Source organism: Pelodiscus sinensis, chromosome 2, assembly GCF_052426305.1.
Source record: "Pelodiscus sinensis isolate ZL-2025 chromosome 2, ASM5242630v1, whole genome shotgun sequence".
NCBI lineage: Eukaryota > Metazoa > Chordata > Testudines > Trionychidae > Pelodiscus > Pelodiscus sinensis.
The window spans coordinates 175,823,284-175,833,848 of record NC_143053.1 but is presented as its reverse complement, the minus strand read 5'-3'; the positions used below and the strand labels follow the sequence as shown (position 1 = coordinate 175,833,848).

The 10,565-nt window shown below is 38.9% G+C and overlaps 1 protein-coding gene across 3 annotated transcripts in view; it reads right to left on the bottom strand.

The window, feature by feature from the left end:
* Positions 1-10,565, bottom strand: part of TRANK1 (tetratricopeptide repeat and ankyrin repeat containing 1) — a 72,405-nt gene that overhangs the window by 10,556 nt on the left and 51,284 nt on the right. For all 3 annotated transcript variants that reach the window (XM_089776564.1, XM_089776562.1, XM_089776563.1), the window contains 7 exons: positions 10,354-10,491; positions 8,395-8,538; positions 7,454-7,610; positions 4,062-4,150; positions 1,736-1,839; positions 1,439-1,571; positions 181-326 (listed from right to left, as the gene is read on the bottom strand). In XM_089776564.1, coding sequence (XP_089632690.1) covers positions 181-326; positions 1,439-1,571; positions 1,736-1,839; positions 4,062-4,150; positions 7,454-7,610; positions 8,395-8,538; positions 10,354-10,491 — 911 coding nt within the window. The remainder of the gene's footprint in view (positions 1-180; positions 327-1,438; positions 1,572-1,735; positions 1,840-4,061; positions 4,151-7,453; positions 7,611-8,394; positions 8,539-10,353; positions 10,492-10,565) is intronic.

The window sequence follows — 10,565 nt, the reverse complement described above, 5'->3', positions numbered from 1 at the left end:
TAATACTTCCAGTTTTGAACCAAAACTATTTCTAGATGTTTGGTAAATGCTATTCTTAAAAAAATCCCGTTCCCAAGTACAAGTGTTATTTCCAAAGTACGTAACATAAGATTTCATGTTATGTCATGCAGAATATGAAAATAGACATTTTCCTCTGCAGAATCCCCTTTACGAACATACCTTTTCACTAAAATAGCTGCTTCCTCATACAGCTCCTCATGGCAACACATTTTAAGTGCAAGATCAAATTCCTGGATTTGTTCGTAACACCTGGATGCATCTCGGTAGCACTGGCTTCTTTTATAGAAAGTCGCAGCATCTTTTATCTACACCACAATAACTCTTATTAATAATGCAGTCATCTCAATATTTGAATACCGACAGAAATACATAGTATGTTTATCCATACTAGGGAAGAGAAACTGATGCAGCCCATTATCTATGACCTTCTATTCATAACTATTCCTATCCACATACTGTTAAATTAGATTTAGGGTTATAATTATAAATTGTATTAAAATAATTAACATTAGAATTATTAGGGCACCATAATCTTTTCAATGCTTAGGGCCTCTAAAGGACTTAATCCAGTCCTGCGTGCAGATGAGCACCACCAATAGAAACACATGTCAGGTTTGTTCACTGTGGGTGCCCTGCTAATCAACCGGGTAGCATTTGGATCTCTCCTGGGTGGCTGCCCAAGCGCTCAGCTTACAGGGAACACTGGCCACAATGCAGTTTTTTTAAAAATTACTGAGCTATCAGAATTGCAATCTGGTTTTCCTTTGGGTGTGCATTATTCCATCACACAATTTGAGTTGTTTCTGCACTTCTTCAGCAAATGGATGAGGCCAAATTTCAGAGTTTAAACTGTAAATGATAATCACTTGTATAAGTCTACATTATGAATACACTGTTATTGTTTAATCAGTTCAGGCAGAAAATGTCCACTTGGCACAATAATTGCTGAAGCCCACATCACCTGAATGACAGTGTCAAGTAATAATTTCAGTCTTAGTCAATTATTGAACAACACTAAATTCTTCTTCCTTCACTCACTTGACCATATGAAGCTAAAGGTTTCCAATTTAAAAACACCAATAAAAGCAAAGCAAGAATTACTGTTTGGCATTGGAGGAATGTTAGAGAAACCTAATCTGTTAATGCAGAGTCTGAGCCATCGCATCTTTCCTCCTCTTATTTCTGTAATGTATGTTCTTTAACAATCTACTTGAAAGAACCGTACATTACTGATGAGTATACCAGTGGTCCACTCAGCTTACCAATACTAAAATGATGCAACAAATACATGTTAAAACACTCTCTCTGGGATTATGTTTAAAATCCCCCCCCCCACACACACACACACCTAAAACCCCCATAAAAAGACAAACATCATTAAATGCTGAGTGTAGCAGTAGAAAGAGGATTTTAGTACCTTTCCTAATTTTTCACATAGTTCTGCACAAAGCTGAAATTCTTTTGCATAAATTAGACATTTCAGGGACAGTTTTGGCTCTCCACATTCCAAATAGGTCTTAGCCAGGTACATATAGTCCATCTGTTTTTCCCTATTTAAAACAAAAATCCAACAGGATCACATATGCACAATTAATCCAATTTTACAGTATTTCTCACAAGTCTGGAATACCAGCAGTTCCATCAACAAAACACTTTGTTCCCCATATTTTCCACGAAACACTACTAATAAATTCAGTTACATTTCATCACTCACTTGGGGCTACTTTTCTTTGATTGTACATTAAGTACTGCATCATGCGCCAAGGCTAATTTTTCCTTCTCAATTGCTCCTCCTTTTTGGTAACATTTGGCTGCCACCTGAAATTAGATAGCAAATTACATACACACATATGCATGCTTGCGTCCCTTAGAGCTTATCACACATTCATACAATTTATTTGGGGAAACAACTTGCTTGCTTAAAAAAAGTATTCTATTTCATTGTACGGTGACTTCAAAGGAAACATTACCATCAGCAAAGTAACTGGAGGAAGGGGAGGGATGGCATATGAGTACTTTAATTACTTCTAACTCTAAACGGTTAACTCGTATGTTACAAGGAACTAGCCCCATTAGTGAAGTCAGTAAATGTTTCCTTGCATATTTCCCTGCACCGTCATGGGTCAAAGTCAGAAGAATATTTTTAACAATAGGGATGTAAAAACTGAACATCACATGAAACAATGGGTTTTTCAAAACATATATGGGCAATATGTTCTGTTGGAGACTCGAAGCTGGTTCACCATCATTTAAAGTATGCACAAAGCAATTCAAACAAAGCTTTAGAAGGTATTGCCTAAAAACCCCCACTTATTTAATTATATCACTCTAGGATGAAAAAAAAAAAAAAAATCACAGAATGTGGACTATTTGTCTCCATATACAGTTTCTATACCAATGATGTCCTAGGACAACAATGGGAAAATCTGAGAGGGAGATCCTTTGCTGAAGAATCAAGCTTAATTCTTGGCATGGATGGGCAAGCTTGTTAGTCTGTCTGGGTTTTCTTTCAGTTTGCTTAAAGTTTACAATGTGGTATGTCAAAGACTGTGTGGGAGTGTGTGCCAAAGGCCTCCTTAGCTGAGCGCTCACTTTGATCATCCTTGTGGTCACCATTCCTCTGCTTGTTAATGAAGGGGGAAGGCTGCCCTATGAGAGAAAGGCTTAAAAGCCAGATGCTAAGTGACTAAGGCGAGCTGCACAACCAGTGGGGGCAAACAAGAGAGAGATTTGTAGGCGGGAGAAAGTCACTGGCTCCCACCTCCCTCCTCCACTTGCTGCCTCAAACAGGATTATTGGTTAATCATTTAACTACACACTGACATCCATAATGCTTGTAGTATTTTGTTATAGATTTCAAAACTACATATTACTGCTCTAAACAGTTCTAAAATATGCAACTATATTAGAACACATACTTTGTTTCCACTTGTTTATTGTAGATTAAAACAACAATTTGTTGCCCAAAGATGCATGAAAAAGACATGCTTATAGAGTGGGGCCAAAAATATGAAGGTGTAGTATGGTTTATTCAAAACCAAAATTTGTTTTGTGTTACCTGGGCTTGTCGGTTAATCCTAAGGACTACATGCACCTCCCCTTGCTGCCTCTGTACCAGAGGCAGCAAAGAGGAGGGGGAAGAGAGGGAGTGCATACATGTGGATAGCCAGCTTTTAAGCTGACTCTCCATGCATGCTGGCTCCACAGAATTGCCTGACCCCCTTGCTGCCTCCTACAGAGGCAGCAGCATCAAGGGGGGTGGGTGGGGCATGAGTTCCGGCTTTCAAGCAGCCCCTTGCACAAGCTTGAGCATGCCCTGGGACACGGGGGGGGGGGGCTGTTTCTGGCTACATAGGATTATATTCTTAACAGTTCTAAGTTACATGACCTAATTTATTATTATTATTGCCCCTTTAGAATATAATGTTTCTAAACATTTAATTAGTAGTAGAAGTAGTAGTAGAAGTAGTAGAAGAAGAATTAATAATAAATCTAAACACTTTAATAAGTTGTGGGGAACAAATTATGGGGAGTCACTTCCATTTGGGGGAATCATTTTCAATACATTAATATGTTATCCCTACACCCGCACTTCCCATGCTGTTGCTTCAAGTACACAGTTACACTTTCAGATCCCTAGTTCTGAGTGGGGGGAAGGGGGAGCTCAATCCTGGGGCTGAGGCCAAGGGTTGGGGCGTGAGGGCTCCAACTGGGCTGCAAGTGATAAGGTGAGGCTGGACTGAGGGATTTGGGGTGAAGAAAAGGCATCTTTCCCCATCATGCAGTTCTGGGCCAAGTGTGGCAAGACAGGCACCCCTTCCCCATCCTTGCAGGTCTGAGTCGGGGCTGGGGCCAAAATAGAATTTTAAATGGTTCATAGTCACAACTTCCAACTGACTAACTTTTGTCACTGTAAAACAACCAAGCGATTCTAAAGTGAGTGTTACGGGTACAAAGAGAACAGGGTCTCAGAACGGACACAACATAACCTCTCTCATACAAACATATGACTTTACCTTCCAACAAACATATGACTTTACCTTCCAACACTGATGTTTAGCATAGTATTCTCCTTGTGCAATCCATTCTTCTGAGGTTGAAGTTTTAACAAACATGCTATCATCCAGATCTGGATGGTGGTGAAGAGGGAAGAGAGTTATTTTAGGTTAGTAGTGTGATATAAGATACTTAATCCTTAGTTTTGAGATACTGTCAAAGGGTGATAATGTATCCAAAATCCCATGATTTATGATCAACTGATAACACAAAATTAGATTTTTTCTTTACATTAAAATTAGCAATTCAAGTTTTATTTTAAATGGCCTCTAAAAAATTTTATTACTACACAGGCAACAAAGATTGGAGTCACCTTATAAATAGATACCTTCATGTGCTAACAAGATTGATTTAATTGAGAAAGTTTTTCATAATCCACATTCATGGTGTTTATGGGTTAGTTCCACAGCTTCACACTCAAGGAAAATAATGTCTGAAACACTGCAGATATTTTAGAGATGAACTGAAACAAGCAAAACTCTCACTGAAGTCAAATGGAATGTGGAAGGACCAAGTAAAAACTCTTTTATTCTTAAAAGCACAACACTAAAGATAGGCAGCCCCCCCCCATTCTTTATATTATTTTAATATTATAATTTAAAATCTAGAAATATTTGCTAAGGATATGGGGATATTAATACGTTTAAAAACAAACATAAGAACGGCCATACTGGGTCAGAGCAAAGGTCCATCTAGCCCAGTATCCTGTCTACTGGCAGTGGCCAATACCAGATGCCCCAGAGGGAAGAAGCACAACAGATAATCCTCACATGATTTCCCCCCATCATCCACCTCCAGAGAAACAGAGGCTAGGGATACCATTCTGTAGAAGCTGTAGAAGCTATTTTATGTTTAGCTAGAAGCCATCTTGTATAACAGAAACCATTTCAGCTTTTTGTCTTTGCACGTAAGCCAGAGTGAACTTTCTATCACCCCATGCGCCAGGCCAAGACAGATGTGCTATTGGAATGTGTTAATTGGGCTGGTTCAGAGAGGAGAGGTACTCCCTTGTACCTGTCCGCCATCTTGTTGATAAGGCTTTTTTTCTCCTAGTTTAATTGATTATTTCTGTAATTGGATGCCCTGACGTCAGACTGTTTGGTTAAGGGTATAAAGATACTAGGATTGATTGTATTAAGCAGCTTTACTGGGCCCAACTTTGCTGGGACCACGTTTGGCTCACTTTGCTTTACTGATCAATAAAGCAATCAGTTGTTAGCCGCCTAAACAGAGAGGAGTGTGTTTTTCCTGAGTATATTTGAAGCTTCTTAATTGAGATTCCTTTTGCCTTTTAAAAGTTTCTTCATACCATGGTAGATAGGCAGACCATTGCAGATCGGGAGTTTTCGCTCCACGACCCTCAAGAGTCTCCCTTAAATGTAAAATTTTAGTTACATCAAAAGTCCCTTTCAATGGGAATTGCAATTTAGAGTCAATTTGAGTATACAAATTCCACTTATTTAAAAACTTGCAAGTATTTTTCCCATAGCGGGTATACATAAAGAAAGCCGGACTGTCCTTAGAAGAAACTGGAATTCCTGTAGACTGACCTACCCCCATTTTCTGCGCGCGCTTAAACAGATTCTGTAAGGCACCGAACTAAAAGTCCGCCTGCTTACACCTTCTGCGAGTCACCGAATTAAGAGAAATCCACCTGCTCGCACTGGTCCACCCCCCCTTTTGTTGCGGGGCACTGGACTCAAGGTCCACCTGCCTCGCAGGGGTTTCCGGCACCCGTCCCAGCCCGGCAGAACACCACGTCCTGGCGCCTGGAGACAGCCTGGCGGAATGGGGTACTATGGCCTGGGGTTAGCCTCAGAGGTCAGTACTACGCCCACAAATAACAGAGAGAGACAACAAAGCTTCCCCACAGTTCCGTGTGCCGAGAGAGTGTAATGGCACCACACCAGCTTTTAGCATCCGAACACAGAGGGTCCAGCGCATGGCTGCCTCACTAGAGAGACCGGTGTGCCCTTTTGGAACTGTGACACATAAGACAGGCCTAATAGACAAAGACAGACACAGACAAACAAAATGTTAGCCGCTCCACAAAATTGAATTCCGTAGCCCCCCTTACCCCAATGGCCGGCCGTCACTCCAAATCCCAAGCCCTTACCAGGAGATTTCGTAACAGGTATCCCCTTTACCTTCTATTGAGCGCTCTGAGAGGTTTGGAAGCGGAGTGCCGGTCCATCCACACAGGCAAGCGGCGCATTAGGAATCTCGGTGGAACCTCCAAATTGTCGAAGCAAAAACACGCTCCTCTCTGTTTAGGCGGCCAACAACTGATTGCTTTATTGATCAGTAAAGCAAAGTGAGCCAAACGTGGTCCCAGCAAAGTCGGGCCCAGTAAAGCTGCTTAATACAATCAATCCTAGTATCTTTATACCCTTAACCAAACAGTCTGACGTCAGGGCATCCAATTACAGAAATAATCAATTAAACTAGGAAAAACAAAGCCTTATCAACAAGATGGCGGACAGGTACAAGGGAGTACCTCTCCTCTCTGAACCAGCCCAATTAACACATTCCAATAGCACATCTGTCTTGGCCTGGCGCATGGGGTGATAGAAAGTTCACTCTGGCCTACGTGCAAAGACAAAAAGCTGAAATGGTTTCTGTTATACAAGATGGCTTCTAGCTAAACATAAAATAGCTTCTACAGCTTCTACAACTCCCCACTTTTAGCCTTTTAAAGGCTAACCATGAAACCATTTTACATCTCCATTTCCATTAAAGTATTGATATACATTTCTTGTTCCTTTCTCTGCTCATCATATTTTAACATCATTACTTCCACATTCTCTTTAGTAAGGGTCTGGAGATCACCAGGTCCATCTAGCCCAGTATCCTGTCTACCGGCAGCGGCCAGTACCAGATGCCCCAGAAGGAAGAAGCACAACAGATAATCCTCACATGATTTCCCCCCCATCATCCACCTCCAGAGAAACAGAGGCTAGGGATACCATTCCTACCCATCTTGGCTAATAGCCATTGATGGACCTAACCTCCATGAATGTATCTAGCTCTTTTTTAAACCCTGTTACAGTTCTAGCCTTCACCACATCCTCTGGCAAGGAATTCCACGGGTTGACTGTGCGCTGAATGACGAAAAACTTCCTTTTGTTTGTTTTAAACCTACTGCCTATTCATTTCATTTGGTGACCCCAAGTTCTTTTATTGTGGTAATAAGTAAATCACTTTTCCTTATTCACTTTTTCCATACCAGTCATGATTTTATAGACCTGTATCATATCCCCCTTTGGTCTCCTCTTTTCTAAGCTGAAAAGTCTTTTTAATCTCTCTTCAACCAACAAACATTAGTAGATTGTCTTGTTCTCAGACATTTCTCAAAAAGTTTTGATGTGGCTTTTACCTTTGTTTTCGTCTATTTTGACAACCTGAACAAACTCCCTTTTGATAAAATACTTAAAAGCTGGAGCCCGCTTGTCACTGTTTTCATCAAAGATCCAAAGATTGACTCTGGCTCTTGTAATGGCAGTATAAAGTTGCTTCAGCTCTCCGTTGAGCATCTAAATAACGTGATTAATAACACAAATAACATGATATGTGCTGGAAATACGAGTATATTGGTAAAAGGACTGTTATAAATACATATATACTTAATTATTTAAACTAAAATATTTTAAAGAAAGCCATTGTAAACATTAATTATGCCAGCAAAAATCATGTGCAATTTTGCATTTAACTTGTGTGCATTTCCATATATGAAGTTTCACATACAAAGAGTCAGTTTCATGTCTAAAAAACATTTATAAATGAAGTCACTATTTTTTTTAAACTATCTATGTATGGATATTTCAAGTCAAATTAAACAGGCAATTTCTCTCACAATTTTGAAAAATATGGTATTTAAGGTTTTGGTTTACTACTGTACCCCTCATTTGTGTTCTGGTCTGATACTAAAAGCAGTGAATTAGAGGTCAATTGGTCCCTAACTCTTAATTCATTTTTTAAGCCATAAGAACTCTTATTCTACAAATAAGAGTTAAATATTTAAGATCTTTACCCTCCCAACTGCAATATGTTCAAAAACATACTATCTTCTAAATCCTCTTAAGAACAAAGCAAATCAAAATTATATGTTCAGTAAGAGCCAGAAATTAAAAAAAGAAAAAATACTGATGGATCCATTGGGTAATGTTATTATACTGACTGGAAGGACAGTTACACATCATAATGCTAAATCAAAGTTTACTAGGAAGTCTCGAACTTTGAGCTTTTGCTTATAAAGTTTAATGTGTGTTTTCGATCTCCAAGCAATGTGTTACAAAAATAAAAAACAGAACATATCACCTTGTACATTTCTGGATTAAGCACAGGAGATCTACTTTGAATAGAAATATTTTTCTCTAAAGGTGTTTCAATCATCATCTTGTTCTCCTCTAGTGAATCAGAGGGCGGGGTAAAAGAAGAAATGATCTTCCACTCTTTGTAAGCCTATAATTTAAGAAACAAAGATTTCAGATTAGCTGAATCTACTGCATACCAGTGTCTACACACATACATATAGGGTACATCTATACAGCAGGGCTTAACTCAAAATAGCTATGCAAACTGAGCTACATCAATTGCGTAGCTTATTTCAAAATAGCTTATTTCGAAATTGGGAGCTTCTACACAGCACTTATTTTGAAATAGAGCACCCTTCCCTCTGAGTTCCCTTACTCCTCCTACAATGAGGATTACAGGAATTGAAGTAAGAAGTCCTCCAGCTTAACAGTATTTAAATATTTCAAAATAACTGCTTGTAATGTAGACACGGACTAAGCTATTTCGAAATAACACTAATTGTTTCAAAATAATGTTGCTGGACAGATGTACCAACATATATTTTAAAAAACACAAACACACAGCAATTTGAGTACATCAATCTACATTGTAAAAGTTGTGGATTGGCGTGTTAATTTGTACAAATATCATATATAATTCTCAACTAAAATCTTTAGTGAATTCCATCTTTTCCGTTACTTTTAAATTGTTGCATCCCTCATTAAATTAAAAATTGTTTTAATACTGTCAAAATTTGTGGCACAAAACTGAAAAAGTCAAGCAAACCGAGTTGAAAGAGATATACAGTCAACGAAGTCATGTTTCCGTTGCAGTCACAGCTTTGAATAACCAAATTTACAAACCTTTAAGGGGGAGAAGGCGGGAGGAAGAGGTATTACTGAATTTCTTGCCAACTATAATTTTCAAATCAATCATTTTGTTCCCTGAGTGCAAAAAAGCCTCCTGGACAATTACTTTTTTTCCCCCCATGATCATAACTCAAAACTGGAGACCTACTTGGAAAAGTCAGTTAATGAAACAGTGCTTCCCTGTGAACATCTGTATCCAAATTCTGCGTTGTTGAATAGGATGCATCCTAAACTTTGACTAGACTTTTGTGGTCAGAGCAAAGCGACCACATAGACAGTTCTCTGGTGTTTTTCTTAAAGAGAGAGAGTTGACTTATGGCTGCTAAAGATCCAGGGGCTGATTCTCCTCTCACTTATACTGTTTTAACTGTTGTAGTCAACAGCATTCCTCTTGATTCACAACAGTGGAAAAATGACAGCAAGATAACTCATCAAGACGGATGGATATTAGCAGAGCTATGTTAAAAAGCTCAAGCAGTGCACGGTATACCTAGCTTTAGCCCAGTGGTTCTCAACTTTTTCATACCCCAAATTACACTTTACTTAATGCCTTGCTTACAAAATCAAACATAAGCATGCTATTACTGAAAAATGGCTTACCTTCTCATTTTTACCATATAATTATAAAATAATCAATTGGAACAAATATCGTGCTTACATTTCAGTGCATAGTCTATAGAACAGTATAAACAAGTCATCGTCTGTATGAACTGTTCATTTGTTCTGACTCTGCTAGTGCTTTTTAAGTAGCCTGTTAAAAATCTAGACAAATCTCCAAATAAGGTGACGCATCCCCTGGAAAACCTCAGTGTACCCCTGATTTAGAACCACTGCTCAGCTTATACTACTGACCACCATCACCTTCCTGAACCCAGCTCATATCATAAGAAAAATATTAAAATGAGTATAAACACATACCAGAAATAAGCCACAATAAAAGAAGATGCAAGCAACCCTTGTAGGGATGGAAGAGCAGCAGCTCAATCTGCTTACCCATGATCCCTGAGTACTACTCTGCAGTGGAGCTGACTATCTCTACAGAAAACTGTGTATTCTACAACAGTTAGACCAACAGCGAAGAAGAAAAACCAGAAAACAAAATGCTATTAAATACCTCGGAATCTGTGAAAAAGTTGTAAAGGAGGACATCATCAAATTCCAAGCCCTTTGCTTCATAAATTGTTAGCACAAGTGCTAAACTAAGTTCCTCTGGAATCTTATCCTTCACCATTTCATTTGCTACTAATATCACCTGCCAGAACATTAATGCATTAGTGACACAGAAATAAAAAAGACAGAACATAATTCATTTAGAGTATGGAATAT